Source organism: Salmo salar, chromosome 04 (assembly GCF_965601325.2).
Source record: "Salmo salar chromosome 04, fSalSal1, whole genome shotgun sequence".
Classification (NCBI taxonomy): Eukaryota; Metazoa; Chordata; class Actinopteri; order Salmoniformes; family Salmonidae; genus Salmo; species Salmo salar.
This window is the reverse complement of record NC_138294.1, coordinates 48618945-48646246: the sequence shown is the minus strand read 5'-3', so window position 1 is coordinate 48646246 and position 27302 is coordinate 48618945. Positions and strand designations below refer to the sequence as shown.

Below are 27302 nucleotides of genomic sequence, written 5' to 3'. Positions count from 1 at the left end.
CAATGACGATTCAATTAATTCACTAGACAGGAGTAATTACTGGAGAAAATGGCCCCCTGGCTCGACCCTTATCTCATCTAAAAACCTTTCCCATTATTACATTTAGCTTGAGTGATTTTCAACATAATAATCTTTCCATTATACAGTACAATAAATCACAAAGACAAATATGAGTAGCTTGTCCCCACTGACCTTGACTGTGCAGCCGCTTTCGCCACCATGGCGCCCAACAGACAGCTTGAGCGAGCTACAGTTCTCAAAGCACTGGTAGTGTGAGGGTTCAAACTGCAGGTAGATGGTGTGGGGGTCCTCCTCCTGTCCGCTGGCCTCATGGCAGCTCACCACCTTCCTGGCCTGGTCGGCAGCATGCTTCTTCAGGATGTTCCCAGCACCGATCATCATGCGTGTGGCCTGGATGCGGTAGAAGGCCCTGCTCTTCTGCTGCTGGACCAGAACCTGGTAGTTGGCCATCTCAATCAACTGCTCTGTGTCCTTCTCTGGGTGCCTCTGTTTCAGCTCCTTCAGGGTGCGGGCCATGTCCCTCCGAGCCTCATCCTCTTCTGAGTTCAGTCCACCACCCTCCTCCACCCCCTCCAGCATGCTGTCCAGCACATCCTTGGGGTGGGGGTGGGAGTTGCCCCCCTGGCCGTCCATCTCCACATCCATCTTGGTGAACATGCTGTCCCCCTCTGTCTCGATGATGATGCCGCGGGCCTTGTCGACACGGTAACGCTTGTGGATGTACTTGTAGAAGAGCAGGCGTCGGTCCGCGACCCAGGCCTGAACCACACAGATGGGGAAGAACATGAAGGTAAGCACGGCCTCCCACACCTCCACCTCCCCCGGGGAGATGACAGCCAGGATCAGGTAGAGCCAGATGTAGGCGAAGATGCTCCAGGTTGCCGTGACGAAGAACACCCTCAGGTGCTTGATCCTGCGTGTCTCGTTCTCTGGCACCACGTGCACACAGAGGGCGATGATGACGAACATGTTGAATGCTGCGCTGCCCACAATGGTGCTGGGGCCCAGGGAGCCTGCCTCAAACGAGTGGCCACACACCTCGATGACGGACAGCAGGATCTCTGGGGCAGACGAGCCTAGGGCCATCAGGGTCAGGTTGGATACGGTCTCATTCCAGATGCGTACAGTGGCTGTAGTGGTCTCTCCGTTGGGCTTCTTGATGGTGATCTCTTTCTCCTGAGAGGTGATGACCTCAATAGAAGACATGAAGCGGTCGGCAATGATGGACATGCCCAGGAACATGTAGATGAGGGCCACGAAGTAGACGATGGCCCGTGCCACCTTGTCACCCACCGACGGGTTCTGAGGGTTCCACATGGGCAGGACCACGCCCTCAGAGCAGGGGTCTCCATCGGAGCAGTTGCTGGGCGGGCTGCTGGGTGCTGCATGGTCTGAGCCAGCCTGAGAGAGGTGGGTAAGCCCCAGGAGGAAGAGGAGGAAGAGGGAGGTGGAGAGGCTGGAGGAGGAGGAGGAGGGGTGGGCAAGGCTCAGAATGTGGGTGTGTAACATGCCGGCGTCCGGACATTCGAGTCAGCTGGCTCCAGAGATCAATCCACTTCACGTCTAACGTCTCAACAGACACCTCTGGAAGACACATGGGAAGAGGTGTAGTGACTTACAGACAACACTAGCACAAACACAATATTGATCATTAGTATTACATGGATTACGAACAGAAAAACAGCCCCGTCGCAAAAATCGGCGTCTTACTTCCAGACAAACTAAACACCTTCTTTGCCCGCTTTGAGGATAATACAATGCCACCGACGCGGCCCACTACCAAAGACTGTGGGCTCTCCTTCTCCGTGGCCGATGTGAGTAAAACATTTAAATGTGTTAACCCTCGCAAGGCTGCCGGCCCAGACGGCATCCCTAGCCGTGTCCTCAGAGCATGCGCAGAAGAGTTGGCTGGTGTGTTTACGGACATATTCAATCAATCCCTATCCCAGTCTGCTGTCCCCACATGCTTCAAGATGACCACCGTTGTTCCTATTTCCAAGAAGGCAAAGATAACTGAACTAAATGACTATCGCCCCGTAGCAGTCACTTCTGTCATCATGAAGTGCTTTGAGAGACTAGTCAAGGATCATATCACCTCTACCCTACCTGTCATCCTAGACTCACTTCAGTTTGCTTACCGCCCCAATAGGTCCACCGACGATGGAATAGCCATCACACTGCCCTATCCCATCTGGACAAGAGGAATGTAAGAATGCTGTTCATTGACTAGAGCTCAGCATTCAACACCATAGTACCCTCCAAACTCATCAATAAGCTTGAGACCATGGGTCTCGACCCCGGCCTGTGCAACTGGGTCCTGGACTTCCGGACGGGACGCCCCCAGGTGGTGAAGGTAGGAAACAACATCTCCACTCCGCTGATCCTCAACACTGGGGCCCCACAATGGTGTGTGCTCAGCCCCTCCTGTACTCCCTGTTCACCCACGGCTGTGTGGCCACGCACACCTCCAACTCAATCATCAAGTTTGCAGACGACACAACAGTGGTAGGCTTGATTACCAACAATGACGAGACAGCCTACAGGGAGGAGGTGAGGGCTCTCAGAGTGTGCTGTCAGGAAAATAACCTATCACTCAATGTCAGCAAAACAAAAGAGATGATTGTGGACTTCAGGAAACAGCAAAGGGAGCACCCCCCTATCCACAACGATGGGACAGCAGTGGAGAAGATGGAATGTTTTAAGTTCCTCTGTGTACAAATCACAGACAAACTGAAATGGTCCACCCACACAGACAGTGTGGTGAAGAAGGCGCAACAGCGCCTCTTCAACCTCAGGAGTCTGAAATAAATGTGGCTTGTCATCGAAAACCCTCACTAACTTTTACAGGTGCACAATTGAGAGCATCCTGTTGGGCTGTATCACCGCCTGTTACGGCAACTGCACCTCCCACAACCGCAGGGCTCTCCAGGACACCTACAACACCCGATGTCACAGGAAGGCTAAAAAGATCATCAAGGACAACAACCACCCAAGCCACTGCCTGTTCACCCCACTTCCATCCAGAAGGCGAGGGCAGTGCAGATGCATCAAAGCTGGGACCGAGAGATTGAAAAACAACTTCTATCTCATGGCCATCAGACTGTTAAATAGCCATCACTAGCACAGAGAGGCTGCTACCTACTTACAGACTTGATATCATTGGCCACTTTAATATATGGAACACTAGTCATTTCAATAATGCCACTTTAAGAATGTTTACATATCTCACATTACTCATCTCATATGTATATACTGTATCCTACACTATCTATTCTATACTATCTATTGCATCTTAGCCGCTCTGTCACTGCTCATCTATATATTTATATATTCTTATCCCATTCCTTTACTACATTGTGTGTATTAGGTTTTGTTGTGGAATTGTTGATATTACCTGTTAGATACTGCTGCACTGTCGGATCTAGAAGCATAAGCATTTCACTACACTCGCAATAACAGCTGCTAACCACATGTATGTGACCAATACAATTTGATTTGATTTTGATTTAGTAGCTGCAGATCAGTGAAGGGTCTGCAATGCATCCCTGGTCCTGGAGCCACGGAGTAGTCCTTGTCTTTCCCTAAGGCTAGGTGTTCCAGTGGTCAATCAGAATGTGATGTGGGGGAGTTACAGTGATAGAGTTCATTACAACCCACATATCTGGTTAATCAATTAAAGCCCGGACGACAATTAAAACCAGCAGACCACGTAAGTAGCTCTCCAGAAGCTGATCTATCGATTTTTACAGATGAGCACCACCGTTGTTTACCCACCTGAGTAATCTCCTATTTGCACTTACTGTAACCCTGTTTCTGGTGTTATTGGTGGTATAAAAGCTATTGCAGCTGCTGTTACAATAGCTGATGCTGTCAACTAGCACTTTATTCTCTGAATATCCCATCCAACAGCTCCTGGTTCACCCCTTCTCTGTTGTGTGACTGACTACCCATTGTGCTGTATTGTCAATGTTAACTCTGTAATATACCAAGCACGGTGTTCACTTTGAAATACACTTTTTGAAAACACTAACCCTTGTTCTTTTTAATGCCTCGGTCTATGGTGCTTAACAAATGTGTTAAACCGTGGCCCAGAGTCAGTGGTAACAATAACAGCGTAATGAGTAATGTTCACAGAAAGAGAAAGTGTTTTTTCTTTCTCATCCCTGAAAAGTCCTAGCTGAGGCGTGTTTTATATAAGAGCCTGTATCACGCATGGATGACCAATGACGCCTCTGCTTCCTTAGTCTCTCTCTCTCTCTCTCTCTCTCTCTCTCTCTCTCTCTCTCTCTCTCTCTCTCTCTCTCTCTCTCTCTCTCTCTCTCTCTCTCTCTCTCTCTCTCTCTCTCTCTCTCTCTCTCTCTCTCTCTCTCCTCTCTCTCTCTCTCTCTCTCTCCCACAAACAGTACAGTACACTCACATCAGCAGCTCCTGTCCTTCCAAGCCGTACAGTGGTCCACAGCCATTCACCTCCTAGTGCCAGCCTCCCCCATTCCCCACCTCTCCACGTGCACTCCCTCCTAACCAGTCGCCCACCTCTTTTGATGATCACCCTAACCCTAACCTTAACCCTAACCCTATCCCTATCCCTAACCATAACCCTATCAGCAGCACTACAGGGCTGCTTTGTTACCAAACAATGAGACCACCGACAGCTATTGTACCACCAATAACAACAGAAACAGCCTCTCTGGGTAAGTGGGCATTTGGCCAAGGCGGTTTACTCACTAAAGAGGAGATAACTCAAAGGTGGGTGAACAGACCAGCATTGCTGATCTGTGGAAAGGATCCAGCCCTGTATTCACAGAGCACTGATGTTTTCATCAGCCTTCCTGTGCACTCCAATGGCTCTCCCTGGTACTTCCAACTACTTGGATGGGAATTATAGTGTTTACCATGCAACATAGCCCACGTAGTGTGAGACTGGAGACTAGCTGGAGTTCCCTAATGATTGACAGGTGAAAACATTCTGTGGACATGGCACACGCCATGACTGACTCCCATTTAAGGAGACAGGACGATAGGAAACAGTGATCTGAATAACAGTGAGCATCCCTGTCCACAGTCACTGGCAGTCAAATGGTTAGGTAGGGACAAGATCTCGGCGTAACATCGAAAGGACATCTAAGCCTCTGTGCCCCTTTCCATTGGTTTGGTTTATTGATTTGCACCCTTAACAAGGAAAGCGTCTTCAAGCATGGAAACCTTTAGCAAATGGGGCACATTGTCGAGGGGGTCAAAGATGAAATTGTTGCATCTCAAAAACATGCAGACATTCAGAGCAAAGAGGAAAGAATTGTATAACATTACAAGATGCCAAGAAGAAGATGACTGCATGAATATTAGGTTAAGAGACTCAGAGCAGACACAGAACTGGACATCAGCTGTGTGTGGTAGAGGTTTAATCAGTAGTCCAGCCAGCCATCGTCTCTCTCTGCCTCCACTCAGAATTCGCCATCAGTAACCACGGTGACAGGCCAGAAACAACAAATTGAGTTTGAAACAACATGAGCACACCACACAAACCCTAAATGTTGTGGTGCCATTTCTGATTTTTCTTGAGCAGAATATGCTTGTACAAATTGATTCAATTTCACTCCATGTTAAACTGTGTCTAGACTGGGGTACCTCATTCCTTCAACTCAATTACTATCTGACATTTTTAGGATAACTGTGCAAAAGCAGTTTTATTGTTTTCACATAGACTTGCTGGCATACCCACAGATTTCAGTTAGCATTGATGCAAAGAGCTGTAGAATAGCACAAAGGTAATTCAAACCCAATATATTTCCTTATCATTGTTGTTTTGTATGAGTCTATGGAACACTGCAAAACCATACCAAACCACCTACATGAACAGACGTGTGATAGGGGGTTTAGGTTTGGGCACCAAAAGCAGTCAATACTGTATTGACACTGTATCCTCCCTCTGCCTCTTCAGTCCATCCAAGTCAATATTTAGCACACCTCCCCTCTGTCTTCATTTACCTCCTGACAGCTATCCCCAGCAATGCTACACAGATCATGTAAATCATACAATACAGTAACTGATCGTTGATATACTCTTATGTTTGCAGTTTTCATAATGGCCCCCAGACCGGAAAATCGATTCAGTGCCAACATTCTAATACTGAGACTTACCATGAAGACGATCTCTTTAAGGTCAAGTAATGTAGCTGTCTCATTGATGTCAGCTAACAATGCAATATAATAGCATTGTTATTTGTCCAGGTTAGATCGTGGGGCTGGTCACCGCCAGCAGATAGCAGGGGGAATGAGAGCGGAGCAGCATACTAATGAAGGGAGCATTAGAGAGATGTTAAAGAACCCCTGCAGATCACCCCTGAGGTTCTTACACTAGAGAATCCCACTGAGCACAAAGTGGTTGAATCAACGTTGTTCCAACTTAATTAGTCAACGTATTGTGACGTGGAATCTACGTGGAAAATACATTGGATTTGAAAAAAGTAATACATTTAAACTGTTGTTTTGAGGGTGAATTTTCAACCACGGGATTATGTCATCATGGTAACAACATTTTAACATAGACAAACCTTAAAATATGTGAATTTGTACCTTTAAAACAACGTCCGATCGTCAACATTAAATCCACAATCAGACAAAAAGCAATGGTCTGGGCAGCACCTCCTACTGGAGAATTGATCTACCTACAGCTACCCTTTGGTCTCCCATCCAGGGTTTTAAGCAAGCCAAGCTTAGCTATAATATTTGTCACTGACTATCACCAATGTGCTGTCGTGAGAATGATTGTTGAGAGATCTCCAATTAAAAATGAGATATATTCACTGTTGCTATCAAAGCCATTCCAAAGGGTAGGTTTAACAGAGCAAATTATATGTGACCATACTTCACTCATATAACATGATTATATTTAGGCCTTCAACAATCAACAGCTATTGTTTCAATTCAACCCAGAATTCAACTAATAATAGACAAAACAATAGCCTAGGGTTTCAAGCTCTGGCTGATTAAAAAAGTAATGACATTTAGTGATGTTGAATTGTGTTTGGTTGTCAACACAACCAAATATCAACATTTGAAGGAGATGTATCTTCTGCTTGGATAGTTCCATCTGTGCCACTGACTTAGTCTGGCTTTAATCCCAGTTTAGTGTTTTTAATTCCAGTTTAGTGTCTACAAATGAATTCATATGTTGGATTCAAGTCTCCATCTCAACCAAACATCAAAGTTAAAGAATAGGATAAAATCAAATCAAACTTTATCCACATTTAAAGTTTGATTTGATTTAACTTTGATGTTTGGTTGAGATGGAGACATGAATCCAGCATATCAATGATTAATATGTTGACATCAGATGGAATTAAAGTCAGTGGCACAGATGGAACTATCGAAGCAGAAGATACAGTAAATATTTTAAATAGAAAACATAGCCTCTATTAACTTATCGACAAGTTAACAGATTATATGTTGGATTCAAATCTCCAATTTAACCAAATATAAAAGTTAAATAATGGGATTAGTGGCTCAGATGAAACTATCCCAGCATTAGATACATCTCCTTTATTGGTTGATATTTGGTTGCATTGTCAACCAAACACAGTTCAATATTACTTCTGCAATACAGTAAATAGCCTGAAGCTTTCTTACAAAATAATGTAACATTCAACCTTAAAATGACTAACACATCCATGGCCACATTCCTAGTGTACTGTAACTATACTTGACATCACAGGTCTGTGGAGATCTTTACATTTGCTGTAATAATCTGTGCAGAATATCAAACGGCATTGATCACTTGTATCATGTATTTTTAATGTAATCTCAACTACAATCCAGACCATTTGGTTCTGCTATTACATGTCGCACAGTGATAACACATTAATCTGATATATAAATAAACAAAATATCTGACATTGTATTCCCATTTGAACTTTTCTGTGCTTTTAAAATGGTTGAAAGCACAGTGATAGACAGGTGGGTGAAAATACAGTTGATGTTAGAAGTTTACATACACATAGGTTGGAGTCATTAAAACTAGTTTTTTCAACCACTCCACAAAAATCTTGTTAAGAAACTATAGTTTTGGCAAGTCGGTTAGGACATATACTTTGTGCATGACACAAGTGATTTTTCCAACAATTGTTTACAGACAGATTATTTCACTTATAATTCACTGTATCACAATTCCAGTGGGTCAGAAGTTTACATACACTAAGTTGACTGTGCCTTTAAACAACTTGGAAGTTTACAGAAAATGACGTCATGGCTTTAGAAGCTTCTGATAGGCTAATTGACATCATTTGAGTCAATTGGAGGTGTACCTGTGGATGTATTTCAAGGCCTACCTTCAAACTCAGTGCCTCTTTGCTTGACATCATGGGAAAGACTTCAGAAAAAATTTGTGGACCTCCACAAGTCTGTTTCATCCTTGGGAGCAATTTCCAAACGCCTGAAGGTACCACGTTCATCTGTACAAACAATAGTATGCAAGTATAACACCTTGAGACCACGCAGCGGTCATACCGCTCAGGAAGGAGACGCGTTCTGTCTCCTAGAAATGAACGTATTTTGGTGTGAAAAGTGAAAATCAATCCCAGAACAACAGCAAAGGACCTTGTGAAGATGCTGGAGGAAACAGGAACAAAAGTATCTATATCCACAGTAAAACGAGTCCTATATCGACATAACCTGAAAGGCCGCTGAGCAAGGAAGTAGCCACTGCTCCAAAACTGCCATAAAAAAGCCAGACTATGGTTTGCAACTGCACATGGGGACAAAGATCGTACATTTTGGAGAAATGACCTATGGTCTGATGAAACAAAAATAGAACTGTTTGGCCATAATGACCATTGTTATGTTTGGAGGAAAAAGGGGGAGGCTTGCAAGCCTAAGAACACCATCCCAACCGTGAAGCACGGGGGTGACAGCATCATGTTGTGGGGGTGCTTTGCTGCAGGAGGGACTGGTGCACTTCACAAAATAGATGGCATCATGAGGGAGGAAAATTATGTGGCTATATTGAAGCAATATCTCAAGACATCAGTCAGGAAGTTAAAGCTTGGTCGCAAATGGGTCTTCCAAATGGACAAGCATACTTCCAAAGTTGTGGGAAAATGGCTTAAGGACAACAAAGTCAAGGTATTGGAGTGGCCATCACAAAGCCTTGACCTCAATCCTATAGAGAATTTGTGGGCAGAACTGAAAAAGTGTGTGCGAGCAAGGAGGCCTACAAACCTGATTCAGTTACACCAGCTCTGTCAGGAGGAATGGGCCAAAATTCACCCAAATATTGTGGGAAGCTTGCGGAAGGCTACCTGAAACATTTGACCCAAGTTAAACAATTTAAAGGCAATGCTACCAAATACTAATTGAGTGTATGTAAACTTCTGACCCAGTGGGAATGTGATTAAAGAAATAAAAGCTGAAATAAATCATTCTCGCTACTTTTATTCTGGCATTTCACATTCTTAAAATAAAGTGGTGTTCCTAACTGACTTAAAACAGGGAATTCTTACTAGGATTAAATGTCAGGAATTGTGAAAAACGGAGTTTAAATGTAGTTGGGTAAGGTGTAGGTAAATTTCCGACTTCAACTGTAGATAATAAACAAAAGTGAAATACACAAAAAAATGACCGTAAACATTACACTCAAAAAAGTTTCAAATGAATAAAAACATTTCAAATGTCATATTATGTATTTTTACAGTGTTGTAATGATGTGAAAAATAGTACAAAAGGGAAAATAAAAAAACATTAATATGGGTTGTGTTTACAATGGTGTTTGTTCTTCACCGGTTTCCCTTTTCTTGTGGCAACAGGTCACAAATCTTGCTGCTGTGATTGCACTCTGTTGTATTTCACCCAATAGATATGGGAGTTTATCAAAATTGGATTTGTTTTAAAATTCTTTGTGGGTCTGTGTAATCTGAGGGAAATATGTGTCTCTAATATGGTCATACATTTAGTAGGAGGTTAGGAAGTATAGCTTAGTTTCCACCTCATTTTATGGGCAGTGTGCACATAAGCTGTCTTCTCTTGAAAGCCAGGTCTGCCTTTGGCAGCCTTTCTCAATAAAAAGGCTATGCTCACTGAGTCTGTACATAGTCAAATATTTCCTTAAATTTGGGTCAGTCAGGTATTCTGCCACTGTGTACTCTCTGTTTAGGGCCAAATAGCATTCTAGTTTGTTCTGTTTTTTTGTAAATTCTTTCCAATGTGTCAAGTAATTGTGTTTTTGTTTTCTCGTGATTTGGTTGGGTCTAATTGCGTTGCTGTCCTGGGACTCTGTGGGGTCTATTTGTGTTTGTGAACAGAGCCCCAGGACCAGCTTGCTTAGGGGGCTCTTCTCCAGGTTCATTTGTCTGTAGGTGATGGCTTTGTTATGGAAGGTTTGGGAAACGCTTCCTTTTAGGTGGTTGTAGAATTTAACAGCTCTTTTCTGGATTTTGATAATTAGCGGGTATTGGCCTTCTGCTCTGCATACATTATTTGGTGTTTTACGTTGTACACTGAGGATATTTTTGCAGAATTCTGCATGCAGAGTCTCAATTTGGCGTTTGTCCCATTTTGTGAATTCTTGGTTGGTGAGCTGACTCCAGACCTCACAACCATAAAGGGCAATGGGTTCTATAACTAATTCAAGTATTTTGAACTGGGCTCCCAAGTGACGCAGCAATCTAAGGCACGGCACCTCAGTGCTAGAGGCGTCACTACAGACCCTGGTTCAATTCCAGACGGAATCACAACCCGCTGTGATTGGGAGTCTGATAGGGTGGCGCACATTTGGCCCAGCGTCGTTAGGGTTTTGTCGGGGTAGGCCGTCATTGTAAATAAGAATTTGTTCTTAACTGACTTGCCTAGTCTCTCTCTATATATAATGTCAAATAATCACAATTATTCCAAGATACTTCTTCAGCCAGAAGTGCTTTTTGAGGTTGGTTAGGTTTTGGTTTGATTATAAAAAAATAATCACAGATTTTCGTTTTTGTTTTTTAAATAATTGTTTTCATTAAACGCACTATGCATTATGTGGGTTGAATGCTGTAAGAACGCAGAATAAAACAATTAATAAAGGTCCCATGATGGTAGCTGCTGCCCATTACTGTTATTAATTATTAACCATAATTTATTCACTTTACTTTTTACCTTAATAAAATATTTATTTCATTCCAAAAATCACTATTTTGTAGTTCTTCAAAGTAAATAAGGCATTTTTTTATGACTGCTGAATACCAAATATCAATCCCTTACATGCTGACCACACTGCTCATACATGTTGTTCAATTATTGCACCCACAGTGCTCGCGCTCGTCAACGAGCGTCTGTGTTGCCAAGTGCTAAAATAGAAGTCAGTTCTATTTGTGACGCTGAACGCGGTGCAAATCCTGCCTCTCCCATCTCCTCCTTGGTTTATAGAAGCAGATATCCACATGCCATCTCCTCATTGGTTATACCTACATGGGTGATTGAAAGATGACTAGAAATGATTTGGTTGACCGTTTTATGTGTGGATTAATTGTCAGAGTAGAGAACCTTGTGCATTTCAGGTAAAATAACAACTCAACGTTTATATCCCAGGACAAATTAGCTAGCAACAGCATGCTAGCTAAATAGGACAAAATAGCTAGCAACTGCAAGCTAGCTAGCTAAATTGCCATAAATGTTTAATGATTTTTGACCTGTCCACAAATAAATATAATTGGTTCAGAGTTTGTTTTGATATTTCAACCTGCGTGTCATGATCTCGTTTGGTGTGTGGTGACAACATCAATTTGCGCACGCGCGCGGCCGGTTTGGGTAAGGTGTTATATCATGTATTTTCAGGTGGAGAACACGAGATCACGAAGCAGACCGAACAAGTAAACACGCAATTGTGTTCATTGTAGTTAATTACCATGTTTTATGCACTAAACTATGTAGATATATTGGCCTTTTTAAAACTACAACTCCCTACTACATCGCACAGTTCAAGAAGGATCGGATTTATCTTTAGAGAAACTGTGCGATGTGCGCATTGAGCTCACCGAAAAAACAGAACGAAATGGAATTCAAATAATTTAACTGACATCAGTCAATTTAGTTGTTTAAAAAAAGAAAAATAACAGACATTTCGGTTAATCGCTCAGCACTAGCCAGTGATTCATGTTTCCTTTCACTGTTTGGCATAATTTCTGTAAATACAAAACACAGATAACCAAGGCAGGCAAGACTGTTTATTTCAAATATATGAGGCTTTGCTTCATGGAAGTGACAGAGCTGAGGTTTAAATCTTCCCTTCTTCATTCAGCTAATTTAAAATGGTTTCCTATTATCTACAACATGCACATTCGGATAACACAGAGGGAGGGACAAAAGAAGAAAGAGAGAACAGTGAAATGGCAGAGAGTGAGAGAATATTTTTTAAACCCCTTCCTGAGGGAAGTGAGGGATTGAAGACTTGACTTTGAAGTCGTGGATGGGGAAAGGGAGGGGGCAGGGAACCTACATCACATGCATGGCAGCAGTAATGTGGAGAATTACACTGAACAAAAAATATAAACATAGCATGCAACAATTTCAAAGATTTTACTGGGTTACAGTTCATAAAAGGAAACCAGTCAATTGAAATAAATTCATTAGGGCCTTATCTATGGATTTCACATGACTGTGAATACAGATATGCATCTGTTGGTCACAGATACCTTAAAGAAAAGGTGGGGCGTAGAAAACCAGTCACGTATCTGATATGACCACCATTTCCCTCATGCAGCATGACACATCTCCTTTGCATAGAGTTGATCAGACGGTTGATTGTGGCCTGTGGAATATTGTCCTCTTCAATGGCTGTGAGAAGTTGCTGGATATTGGCGGGAACTGGAACACGCTGTCGTACACGTCGATCCAGAGCATCCAAAACATGCTTAATGAGGTGACATGCCTGGTGAGTATACAAGCAATAGAAGAACTGGGACATTTTCAGCTTCCAGGAATTGTGTACAGATCTTTGCGACATGGGGCCGTGCATTATCCTGCTTAAACATGAGGTGATGGCGGCTGATGAATGGAAAGATAATGGGCCTCAGGATCTCGTCACGGTATCTCTGTGTATTAATTGCCATCGATAAAATGCAATTGTGTTCATTTTCCGTAGCTTATGCCTGCCCATATCATAACCCCAACGCTACCATGGGGCACTCTGTTCACAACGTTGACATCAGCAAACCGCTCACCCACACGATGCCTGGTACAGTTGAAACCAGGATTCATCCGTGAAGAGCACATTTCTCCAGCGTGCCAGTTGTCATCGAAGTGAGCATTTGCCCACTGAAGTTGTTTACGATGCTGAAATGCAGTCAGGTCAAGACCCTGGTGAGGACGACGAGCACGCAGATGAGCTTCCCTTAGACGGTTTCTGACAGTTTGTGCAGAAATACTTTGGTTGTGCAAACCCACAGTTTCATCAGCTGTCCGGGTGTCTGGACTCAGGCGATCCTGCTGGTGAAGAAACCGGATGTGGAGGTCCTGGGCTGGCGTGGTTACACGTAGCATTTTATTGTCCCGAGCACAAGGTGAACCTATGTAATGATCATGCTGTTTAATCAGCTTCTTGATATTCCACACCTGTCAGGTGGATGGATTAATTTGGCAAATGAGAAATTATCAATGACAGGGATGTAAATAAATTTGTGCACAAAATCTGAGAGAAATTAACTTTTTGTACGAATGGAACATTTCTGCGATCTTTTATTTCAGCTCTCCCCAGCTCTCCCCTCCCCTTGTTCAGTGTACATACCGTTGAAGTCGGAAGTTTACATACACCTTAGCAAAATACATTTAAACTCAGTTTTTCACAATTCCTGACATTTAATCCTAGTAAAAATTCCCTGTCTTAGGTCAGTTAGGATCACCACTATATTTTAAGAATGTGAAATGTCAGAATAATAGTAGAGAGAATGATTTATTTCAGCTTTTATTTCTTTCATCACATTCCCACTGGGCCAGAAGTTTACATACACTCAATTAGTATTTGGTAGCATTGCCTTTAAATTGTTTACCTTGGGTCAAACTTTTCAGGTAGCCTTCCACAAATTTTCCACAATAAGTTGGGTGAATTTTGGCCCATTCCTCCTGACAGAGCTGGTGTAACTGAGTCAGGTTTGTAGGCCTCCTTGCTCGCACACGCGTTTTCAGTTCTGCCCACAGATTTTCTATAGGATTGAGGTCAGGGCTTTGTGATGCTTGGGGTCATGCTTGGGGTCATTGTCCATTTGGAAGACCCATTTGCGACCAAACTTTCATTTCCTGACTGATGTCTTGAGATGTTGCTTCAATATAGCCACATAATTGTACTTAGATGATGCCATCTATTTTGTGAAGTGCATCAGTCCCTCCTGCAGCAAAGCACCCCCACAACTGTTCTTCGGCTTGCAAGCCTCCCCCTTTTTCCTCCCAACATAACAATGGTCATTATGGCCAAACAGTTCTATTTTTGTTTCATCAGACCAGAGGACATTTCTCCAAAAAACACGATCTTTGTCCCCATGTGCAGTTGCAAACTGTAGTCTGGCTTTTTTATGGCAGTTTTGGAGCAGTGGCTACTTCCTTGCTCAGCGGCCTTTCAGGCTATGTCGATATAGGACTCGTTTTACTGTGGATATAGATACTTTTGCACCTGTTTTCTCCAGCATCTTCACAAGGTCCTTTGCTGTTGTTCTGGGATTGATTTGCACTTTTCGCACCAAAATACGTTCATCTCTAGGTGACAGAACGCTTCTCCTTCCTGAGCGATGAGACGGCGGCGTGGTCCCATGGTATTTATACTTGCGTACTATTGTTTGTACAGATGAACGTGGTACCTTCAGGCGTTTGGAAATTGCTCCCAAGGATGAACCAGGATGAACCAGTCTACAATTTTTTTTATGAGGTCTTGGCTGATTTCTTTAGATTTTCAATGATGTCAAGCAAAGAGGCACTGAGTTTGAAGGTAGGCCTTGAAATACATCCACAGGTACACCTCCAATTGACTCAAATGATGTAAATTAGCCTATCAGAAGCTTCTAAAGCCATGACATAATTTTCTGGAATTTTCCATGCTGTTTAAAGACACAGTCAACTTAGTGTATGTAAACTTCTGACCCACTGGAATTGTGATACAGTGAATTATAAGTTAAATAATCTGTCTGTAAACAATTGTTGGAAAAATTACTTGCGTTATGCACAAAGTAGATGTCCAAACCGACTTGCCAAGACTATAGTTTGTTAACAAGAAATTTGTGGAGTGGTTGAAAAACTAGTTTTAATGACTCCAACCTAAGTATATGTAAACTTCCGACTTCAACTGTACATGCCTAAACACACACATGTTGCACACCCACGCAATATGAAAAAAAATACATATTTTTGCATACCAGGACACAAACTGACAGACAGACACCGAGATGATAACTCATAAATAAATACTGCTGGAGTGGGATCTTATTCTCAACACTGCGATACAATATTCAAGGTGTTCCAGTTTTAAGACTGCCATGACAGTTACATTACACAATCACATAGGCATAAGGTTCTAACCGTAACCCTATTTAATTGAGTTGATACAAACACTACAGTACCGTCATTTGTAAGGCATCAAACGTGATAGAAAATGACATTTTAAATAGGTCAACGGCATTCCCCTTGAGTTGTGAAACATGAAGGCTATCCTAGCTCAGCTCCTTGCATATTCAGTGCTGTCAGGTTCCTCTGTTTCAATATGCTGCACACTCGTCCGCACACAGATTCATATTCACAGCACATGCGACACATTACCATTCAGACCATCCTAAATAATCTCAAACAGGACTTGAGGAACAGAATGAAATGGTTCCACACTAATTTCTGAGGTGAATGTGCTTTTCATTTCATCGCCTGCTCCACTCAATAGTCTGAACAAACACAATCCAACAATTACTTAACCTATTTATCCTCAGAGAGATGTTCAGGTAAGTAAATGTGTAACAAGCAATGGAACTATGCTTTTCTACAAACCTCCATCCTCTTATCTAAAACCCTGTTCAATCAACCGCTTATCAGGTTTCTGTGATAATGAATCCAAAGCACATATTTTTGCAGCAAGAAGAAAAATAATATTTTTGACCCCGACCTCAACAGGATCAGCAATCAAATCAACATTTATTTGTTGAGTAAACAGATTAGCAGATGTTAAAGCAGGTGCAGCAAAATGCTTGTGACCCCACACTGGCGGTGACAGCACTCTCCGAGGGTGTCTCAGGGGGAGTTGGGATATGCAAAAAACACATTTCCATTTCACACATGCCTATAAAACACACTATAGTACATATATAAGCACCCACCAAATTACAACAGCAGTTGTTAATGAAGCAAGCCAGTAAGATGAGTTCAAATTCACAACTGTTGATGTTTACCTGTCAGTGCTGCATGTCTGTTGTTGCAACATAACCCCATGTGCTCTTCTGCCTCTGATGAATGATGAATATAAGGTCAAGTGAGGCCACCCAGCAAAAGGCCACAGGTAGTTGCCTGGGAGAGACCACAATGCAAAAGGCCACAGGTAGTAGTTGCCTGGGAGACAGCATCTGTAGCATTTGGCATTTACCAGCCAAAAATAACACTACTCTTTTTTAAACTTTCAATTGGTGACATTTGCCTAGGGGCAGACACAGCAAGATTCTCCATTCCTCTCCTCTCTATGTCTCAAGTAGCAGCTGGCAGTCTTGTTGCCCCCGTTCCCCATGTCCGCTTCAAGTTTTCTGTTCCACTAGTTGTGTTGCCAAATAACCCCCATATGTTCTCTTCTTGGTCTTAAAACTTCTCTGTACTTTGCCAATCTATATCCACACGTCTTGCACAGCCCTTCTCCTTTACTCTTCACTGCTACCCCCTCCTCCTCCTCCTCCTCTCCCCCTTCTGTTGGCAGTCAAATTTCCATTCAAGAGTCATTGACATTCACTCAGCTTTCCAGGCCCATTTCATTTCTTGAATCAGTAATTATATAATTGCATAATTACATAGAGATGAAGCCGGTGTGGGCACATCCCCAAATAGCTGAACAAAACCAGATACCACAGAAAAGCATTTATATGAAGGGAAGTATTAACATTGGTACTATGCCTTCTTACTATGGCTAAAGCATCTTCTCCTTTCAATTATCATTAAGCAAAAACACCAGACATTTCTAACAGCAGAAACAACTTTCCTTATAATCAGTGTCATGCACAGCTGGCTGAAAAAGGTGTATATCCGCTGGGTGTCTTCAGGTGTGACTTTGTGTTTTTACTTTGTCTGGTGAGAAGTGTGTAGCCTGGAATTATGCTGGGCAGAGACATTCACACTGCCCACTCATGTTGAGAGAGAGAGAAAGGGAAAGAGAAGAGAGAGAGCGTGATATAGACAGCAGTGGAGGCTGCTGAGGGGAGAACGGCTCATAATAATGGCTGGAATGGAGTGCAATCCGGTTCCAAATGATTGGCACCTTTGATAAAGATGACAAAAAAGACTGTATAAAATAAATAATACATATACTGAGCTACAGGTAACTGCCAAAAGAAAAGAAACAGCAACATAGTGTCTTAATAGGGCGTTGAGCCACCACGAGCCACCGGAAGAGCTTCATGGTAGCCAAAATAATGGTCAACTGGGCGTGACCATAAACTTGATGGGATGTTAATTGCTTAAGGAATTTATGAACCACACCTGTGTGGATTGGGGAAGCACATCCTTTCAATATACTTTGTATCCCTCATTTACTCAAGTGTTTCCTTTATTTTTGGCAGTTACCTGTATATTGTATGCCCCAAATAATTGGGGAATTGTATTATTCTATACTAATGCAATTGCTCAGAGAAAGAGATTTTGTTTATCAAAAAGATAGGGGTCATAATTATTACCACCACTGTTTTCAGTACTCTAACACCCTCCCCTTGCGAGGATAACGACACAAATATTTTATGAGATTGGAGAACACGTTGGGAGCAATTTCAGACCATTCCTCCATACAGAATATTTCCTTTGTCTGCTCTTATGGACTGCCCTCTTCAATTCAAACTGCAGAGACAGATGGCAATTGCAAAATGTTGATTTTGTGGTCAATTAACCATTTCTTTGTGGATTTTGATTAGTGCTTGGGATTATTGTCTTGCTGGAAGATTCACTTCCACCCCCTGGCAGAGGCAACTAGGTTTTTGGCTGAAATGTCCTAGTACTTCATAAAGTTTATGATGCCGTTGACCTTAACAAGGGCCCCAGGACCATTGGAAGCAAAATAGCCTCATAACATTAAATATACACCACCATAATATTTGACCCTAGTTATTTGGTTATCTTCTGCATTTGCTTCTGTTTTTCAACACCAAATCCACCGCTGGTGTACCTGGCCAAACAGCTCTATTTTCATGTCATCTGACCAATGCACCGGTTCCAATCCATGTGCCAGTGCCGTTTAGAAAACTCCAGGCGTTTACATTTGTTGGATGACATGAAAATAGAGCTGTTTGGCCAGGCACACCAGTGGTGGGTTTCTACTTTTTTGCTCATCTTTATAAAGAGTGACAATAATTATGGACCTGACTGTATGTATGCATCATGAGCATTTCATAATTAAAATGTCATGTCCAATTCAAAATAGAATTCACTCTACATACAAAACATTATTTTCCATGCAGGGAGGAGATAAAAAAGTTGAGCTTTCCATCCTAACCTTTAACACATCTCCATAGAGGTAGAGTCCCGGCTGGCACATAACGTTCTAAGAACAATATGTTTCTAAGTGCTTGGTGAGAGTGTGGTTTTCCTATGGTTATTTTGCATATAACCTCCCACAACATTCTGAGAATGGTGCAGGATACCCAGCGAACACATAATGTTCTGAGAAACATATGCTTCCTAGGTGGGAATAATTTCAGTACTTCAGCAGAATGTTTTCTGCAGGTTTCCTCATGGTTCTATACACTATCTTGTTAAGTGTGTTCAGGTGTGTTGGCCGCGCCAACTAATTGGCCACCCCTGATCTTAATGACTGCTTGTTTCTTTTGAAATGAGGTCTGTTTGAATACACTAAAATGAACAGCTTTGTATGAGTAAAAAAAGAAACATGGCATGCTACAGTAGCTCAATCCTGTTGGCGCAGCAGACTAATTCCATGGATAGAGAACAGAAGATCATAGGTTTCGAAACTCACTGACGCCGTGCCACAGTAAAAAATAAATGTGTTTGCATGATTAATGCTTAAGCAAATTAATTTCCTTGTGTCCTATCAGTACTTGGAGTTCAAAACAGTTAACCCAAATTAAGCTAGCGGTGTTATTAAAAATCTTATTGCAACATCAAAACATTGTTTATTTACCTTCAAATAACCAATCATTTCCTTTCTCAGAACATTAATAAAACCTCCCAGGAAAACGTTCAGGGAACCATAGTAAAACGTTCTCAGAACCTCCCTGCAACTTAAAAATGCACGTTCCCAGAACAAGCAAAATGTTCACTTCCGTTCTCATATCGTTTAAAAAAAGTTCATTTTTACGAGGGAGGGAGAGAGAGTGAGAGAAAGAGGGGGAGAGAGAGTATGGGATTTAACATTCTCCATATGGATTCTCTTCACCGGGGTGGAGCCCAGGGACATACAACATAGTGTGCTTTTAATTTCAGGAAAATAATCGGTAGCACTTCCGAGCTCTCCTACTCCTCCTGTCTTCAGTGGTTTGTGTTAATCAGCAAGATTTCATCAAACTGGTGTAGCTGTTTCTAACATGCAGAATCAGAACCATGGACAGCATCTGGAAACACCAGAACAGTTATGTTGCTCTACAATGATCTATAGCAGTACTATGAAAGTACTTTGCAGTACATGTTTGAGTGGACAGGCAATGTTTGCCAGATTTAATTTGTCAAGCGCCCTCATATTTTAAGAGGGAATGAGACCTAATGTGCCATTCTATCATAACAATATAACAGGTTGGTAGCTTGGTTCCAATTAGTCACTTCAAGATGTTTAGTGGTAAGGGTCTGTGTCAACATAAAAAAACGATTGCATAAACATTGCAAAAGACATTTGATTTTCTCAGTCATTGTGACACATGCCCTGTTATTGCATCTCATTAGATGGAAGATGCGCGTTAATGTTCACACACACACACACACACACACACACACACACACACACACACACACACACACACACACACACACACACACAGTCAACAAAATGTGAATAATTAACCAAGACCCTGAGGACCGTTCATCAGTTTCTGTTGAGAGATTACAACGCCTCTGCAACTTCATTTAGTGCGTCACAAAGCCAAACACTAAACAGGAAACAGACATTGAATCTAAAATGAACATTCCTTCAGGACTAAAGAAGAAAGGATCCATAACCATGTTTGTGCATTCAGTAAAGCATCCCAGGATTCACTGTGCACAGTGGATAAGTTTGCCATGTTAAATTGTAATGGTCTAGGGACTGGGGCACATGTTTTTCTATTCAATCGCCTGATTGGGGTCCTGGAAAGCTCAACACAGTAGAGAATAACTTTGGGATTTGATGAACACAGAGGTCTCTGTGCACACAAAACAGAACACGTTGACCTATTCCTTTTAGCAATTTGTAAGACTGGAATGACATTTGGGAGACATTTAACAAAATGCCTCACTGAAGCCCACAAAAAGCTTCTTCCACATAGCACATGTGTTTAACCCTCTCTTGAACCCCAGGTTCTGGGTGGAGCTGGGAAATCCATAATCATGATAAGAATGTGTATGTGTTTTCTTTTGGCTTCCCAATATCCAGAGCATGGATCACATGAATTGTATCTATCCACAACCTGCATTAAGATGAACTCAAACTTTAAGTGAGTTCATCAGCAGTAGTAGGGGATGAACATGCAACTTCTGTCACCAAGACCCCTTGCTTGAAAAAGTACACAGGGTTCGACAACACAACACTGACAACAGACCTGACCTAAGTACATGAGAATACAAGACCCCTGGGTTTACACAGGCAGCCCAGTTCTAATCTTTTTTTCACTAATTAGTATTTTGACCAATCAGATCAGCTCTGAAAAAGAGCTGATGTGAAAATATCTGGTGTGATTCGTCAAAAGACCAATAAGTGAGAAAATAAATCTGAATTGGGCTGCCTTGGAAACGCAGCCGACATGACCTAACACACCAGCACATGGTACATTTCCAGATTTCAGAGGAGATATATCCACTGTTTTCAATAAATCCACGTGCAGGATCATTGTTGTGATATTGATCTTTTTAAAAATGGTGACAAACCGATCTATTTTAGACCCAACATGTGATCTTTCTTTCAATGCACATTTTTCTCTGAGAGGCATCCCTGAACCCTGGCAGTACTATTACCCACCCACATCCTGGTGAGTCGAACAGGAAAGTTATCTCTGTGGTTGTGACTTATGAACTGAGAAAGACAGTGAATCCACTACTCACAACCAATCAGATTGCAGGATTGCAGAAGCAGAACAAATATTGGTGGAATACGCCAGCAGTCAAAGTTCATGTCTCTAACCAAACCTCAAAAAACAGCAAAGAATGGTACTAGAGCCAATCCAGCTCAATGAGGATGTTGGCCATGGACAGAATGTCTCAACTTGACAAAATAACCCTACTGTACATGTAAAAACAGACATGTTGATACTTGTATCTTAAGAGAGGAAACTATTTTAAATCTGATATAATATAAAGGACAATAAAATAGGACTGATACATTTAATAAATAAACTAAATAGGCACTAAAATGACAAAGATTAAGTAATTATGTCATTTTAATAGATTCATGTTTGCGTCATGTTTCTGAACATAATTGAAATGGTATTTATAACACTATATAACACTGAACGTACTTGTTCTTACAGACCTTTATGACCAAGTCCAACAGTAGCTACTGAACTCATAGGAGCACAGAGCTTAAATTACTATGGATTTGTTCAATGAGTTGCTGTCTGCCATTGTTCTTTTTCACACCAGCTCCTTAATAATAATAATAATAATAATAATAATGTCACGTCCTGACCAGTAAAAGGGGTTATTTGTTATTGTAGTTTGGTCAGGGCGTGGCAGGGGGTGTTTGTTTTGTGTGTTTTGTGTGTTTCGGGTTTTTGGGGTTTTGTTCTATGTTATTCTATTTCTATGTGTTTATCTAGTTTTTCTATTTCTATGTTGGGGTTTTGGAACGATCTCCAATTAGAGGCAGCTGGTTGTCGTTGCCTCTAATTGGAGGCCAAATTTAAGTGGGTTAGTTGTGTTTGTGGGTGGTTGTTCCTTGTATAGTCTGAGCACCTTACGGGACTGTTTTCGTCGTTTGTTTTGTGTAAGTGTTTTGTTGTTTTTCCTTCAAATAAAGAAGATGATAAATATACCCGCTTGCAGTTTGGTCCACTCCATACGACGACTGTTACAAATAATAACTGAAACCTCTAGGATGGGTAGTTAATGTATCGCACTAAAACACAACTAATCACATTTACCATCCTCTAACCTAGAAAATGAGATCAGAAATATTCAAAATGCAAAAATACAAACGGCTGTGTATCAAAGAAAGCTCCAAACCCCCTTTCTCTCAGCATTCAACGTTTGTCCAGAGCCAAGCCCTACGAGAGCAGATAAAACCGGAACTGGATTCCCCTAACATGTGGTAAATAAAAATAGAACCACTAACTCAACATTAGATTATTCAGGTGAAGAGCGAAGGCATCCACAGGATTATGTAATATATGGTCTAAACATCTCAGGTCTCCATCCTCTTTTTCTCATCCTTCATAAGTATCATTAAGGGAATCTACATCACCTATGCAGCACAACATGCACGCTGATGCGTTGCACTAATGAAAAAAACACAAATATAGAGGTTCTCTTCTCACACCAATGCATATGTTTCATCCAGGAAACAACACGGTCATACTACCAGCAATTCACCTTGTCATTTAATGTCATTTGTCTGGTGGAAAAACACTACTTTGGATGTGCAATTTGTAGTTACAGTGTTGCTGCGGTACAATAACACTCTGGACTCAGGTATAACCTAATCTCAATGTGTTATGTAAACCATATTGACACATCTTAATAAGACAAGTATTTGTAGCATTACCATGACAACACTATCATGAAGAGGATTTAGAACATTACACTAACACACAGGTTGACAATAAACAGGTGTGTTATAGACAGCATCAACAATTGGACACAATACTGTAGCTGAGGTACTACAAACGTTAACAAGTAAACTTGTAGGGTACAAACAAAGCGATTGACTGAGGTTATGACAAATGAGTTATTTGAGTTATATTACTTCCATAGTTTTAATAAAAACACACAGTATTCCATAGTCTCTTGAATAGGTCAAACTCTCTGTAGAAAGAACATTATTATCACTCACCTGAACAGCGCTCTGCCAGCAGGAACTAAAAAACTTGTCTTAACAGATCATCATCCTTAGCTCTTCGGAATGGCAGGGGACAAGCAGGTTTTCTTCCTATCTGGTACTGTTGCAAGACAGGAAAATAACATCAATTCTTAAAACTCGGTTGATAAGAGATACACAAAATGACACTAGCGTTCAGAATGAATATATTTTTTAAAGGTGCACACAATATCCTATATGAAGTTGCCTGTATCCAATCCAACGCACCTCCTCCCAATGAGACAACGTGTTGGTTAGCTTATTGTTAAACAACCTTGTTTATCGTTAAAGTGGTAGCTTATTTGCGGAATGAATATGTGCAAGGTAAAGTAATGATTAATCCATTTGGTTCGGTGTTGGTCAATGCATTGTATAGCAGTAATACTCACTTGCTGCTGCCCAATATAGCAGCCTCCTGTCCTTCGACTCCTTCTCCGTATACAATGTGGCACAGCAAAACTCACTGTATGTTGCCTCCAAAGAACACTAGCCTATCAATGGTGCTCCTTTTTTGATGCGCTGGATCTTGGAGACGTCGTTCAGCTTACCTAGACGCTTCTTCACGAATAGGCTTCACAGGCAGGTTTCCTTGCGAACATGGATTGAATTGATATGCTATTCTCGGTCATTTTATTCTTAATAAATAAGGTCTTGTATTCAGAATCTTTTGTTTATATTTGATTTATTTTTTAAATCTAATTTGGCACTAGTCTCTGTTAACCAGGCAATGAGCGGGTGTTGATGCTGAATTATTGAGTCTAATGATTGACACAGTGCTGGATCGTTTAAAGACCCTCGCTCCTTTTGGATCGGCCATTTATTCTCCACAGCAACCAGAATACCAAACTACTGTTTGTCTGCACTAAATTAACCAAATAATAAACAGGTTCAGCAGAATGTTTCACAATTAACCTACAATGAATTGGAAAATGCTGTTTCTCAGAGTCCATTCGAAGAATAGCCTACGATAGAGAGATGCACATGGGTGTAGGCGCGAATGAGTGATGGAAACGGACCCAACACTCACATCAGCATCAGTAGAGCATAGAAGCAAAGGCAATGGAAATGGGGGAGAACGGGAAGGATAGGCAGACACGGGGATATCTGCAAATGCAGCCCTCTCTTACTTCGCTATCAATGGACAGGGTTAGCAGTGGCGGTTCTAGACCATTTCAACTGGGGGGGCCAAGCTGAGGCCAGTTGTACTGTTAGAGGGGCCAGTTACATTAGACGTAATTGTTGTCATATCGTTTTCTTCACTGCATTGCAGGCATTAGCAAGCAAAATACCATGTTCATAATCACTCACCCTAGTGAGGGTTAGGCACCATGCAGAAACAGTGCAGGAGAGGGTACAACAGTTTATAGCAGCGTGTCTATTGAAACATTGTAATCTCCTTAAATCTTACTGTTATAACCAGAGGTTACATTGGGGTAAGTAAAGAATGGCGCTCCACGGCATACTGTAGAATGTGAAATTTAATAGATGTATTTAGGTTGAAATAAATTATAATGGTAAAGCAACTAATTTGGGGAATAATTTACCGCCTTCAAGAACTAAGTGTAACCAAATAACCTTTGGATGGAACCCATGGTTGTAACTCCCTATGAGAGCAATGTTTCAGACATTTTGAAGAGGGTTATGGTCTTCATGGACAGGGGAACTGATAAACAAATGAAATGGTTGTCACTCTGCTGGTTTTGGAGTAATGGACTGCCCACAGACTGGCATTGTGTCCATGGTTGCATAATCGAAAGCCACTTATAATCACATCATTCTTGATGAGCTCCAGCCCAGTGAGCGACAGCAGACCTGGCCTCCACAAATGTTCACTGAGTTTCCCCTGACAGCAGGGCCTCCCTGCACAACCTTAGGCTACTAAACAATGGATATATATTCATGTAATATCAAGTAATCATGTTTTCTTTGTTTTGCCTCTCACGGAAAGCACCATTAGCCTACTTGCTCACAGTTACAGATTTGAGCCACCAAGGCATCTACAGTAGCAAAGCCATTCAGGTTAGTTGCTCAGGGCCAGGGCAGGTGAGTAATCCAATTCCCCAAGCCCCTGTGGACATCGACTCAGTTTAAACCAGGGATGGGCAACTCTGATAGGGTGGGGGCCACAAAAAATCAGAACTCATCATGAGGGACCGCAGTCTGTGTACCCACATGTGCATAACCCCTCCTCCATTTTGTGCAATTCAACCCATTTTGCCATGGGGTGTAGAGAAAATGTTGCCGTTTTAAAGAAAGTTTGCTGCAATTCTACACATTTTGCCAATGGGCGGAGAGTAAATTTAGCAATTTATAACTAATTTCATGCGATTCTACACATTTTTCCATAGGGTGGAAAGAAATGTTTGCGGGTTTTAATATGATATCTGAGTGAGACTGACTAACAAAATCAATGGGGGCCCCCCAGCCGGTAATTTGACTATGATGGTTAAGTTTAGATAGCTGGCTGCTAGACTAACTTATCAATAAAAATAAAAAAATTGCTGACATGGGTTAATTGAGTGACTATCATTGACTGACATAGCTAGAGACAAACTGATGATGCACATCCAAATTTCAAAATTGCACCTTGTATATTCTACTATTCTAACTTAGAACGAACAGTATGTTGAGACCTCAACTGCGTGGTTCTGGTACCAGTTCCAACCGACATTTTCACTTAAAAATTGATATGTGGACAGCATAGATCGAGATGGCTTGCATTGAGTAATAACACTGATTCTGACAGACACAGGAGTATGTATCTTCTACCTGTGTGAAGCAGGATGTGAAATCTGACACCACTTGAAGCTGGGATGTCTGTCCTACCATTTAATTAGCTCTTTCGACTTTCCATCAACTCCTGGCTGAACTCTATGTCACAGCCACTAACAACGCGTATGTCTGAAATCCTTACATTGTAATGCAACAGGAGAGAGTGGTTTTGCTGCTGTAGCACATTCAGAGCTCATTTATAGCCAGTAATCTAAAATAATTAATAGATTTTAAACAAAAAACACTTTCTGTTTGTCATAAACAGTCAATATTAATATGAGATGAAAAGTTAGCTCCTAACAAGTCCAGGAGGCTAAGCTAGAGCTCTGTGAGAAGTTCACAGCGATAGGGGCAGATGTTTTGATGAAGAGAGACCTTTAGAAAATATGCACACTAAATATGCAAATATGTATTTTACAGTTATAAGGAAGGTGAAATCTTATAGTCATTTTATTAATTGATTATACTATATTTAGAAACGAATATAAGTCATTTCAAGCCTTAGTCATACAGTTTTGCTGAATAGGAAATACATAATGTAAAATATTTTATTTTTTCATCACATTTGTACTGTGTACTTGAGCTTGTGTCCTCAAAAGTGACTACACCTCAGCAATTTCTAACTATTTTTAACAGAAAGGTGAGATTTTAACCTTTCTTTGAGTATGCAGCATTGCTAGTTATTGTTTGTGGCCCTGTCATGCTAGATAATTACTTTATCTATCACTCAGACCAGATTACATAGACTACATCTTCGATTAAATGTAGTTACAAATGATCACCCCATACTAACGTGCACAAAGGGTCCAGTAATCTGGTCTGAGTTCATAAACTAAATCAGTAATCCCGGATGAGAAACAGCAGCAGTAAGATTTACTGTACAATAAAATACTTAAACAAACCGTCCAAGCTCAAAAATGATAAATAGAAAACAAGCCCTGAAGGATTTAGGTTGATACCATCAGAAATATTGACTATAGGCAGCCTTGACACTGCTCATTTTCTAAGACACTAGAAAACAGAAAATATCTCCCAAACAGTGTGTGTGTGTGTGTGTGTGTGTGTGTATTCATCCCTTTGACTACTGGTAATGGTGAGACTTTCAGTGAGTACACAG

General features: G+C 41.5%; 1 protein-coding gene across 1 annotated transcript in view; it reads right to left on the bottom strand.

Moving 5' to 3' along the window:
- Window positions 1-24430, bottom strand: part of slc8a4a (solute carrier family 8 member 4a) — a 48589-nt gene extending 24159 nt beyond the window's left edge. Inside the window, exons 1-3 of the mRNA XM_014196458.3 lie at window positions 23803-24430; window positions 23390-23495; window positions 193-1605 (exon numbers count right to left, since the gene is read on the bottom strand). Of these exons, the coding sequence (XP_014051933.1) occupies window positions 193-1530 (1338 nt within the window). The 5' untranslated portion in view covers window positions 1531-1605; window positions 23390-23495; window positions 23803-24430. The remainder of the gene's footprint in view (window positions 1-192; window positions 1606-23389; window positions 23496-23802) is intronic.
- Between the last annotated feature and the right edge of the window lie 2872 nt (window positions 24431-27302).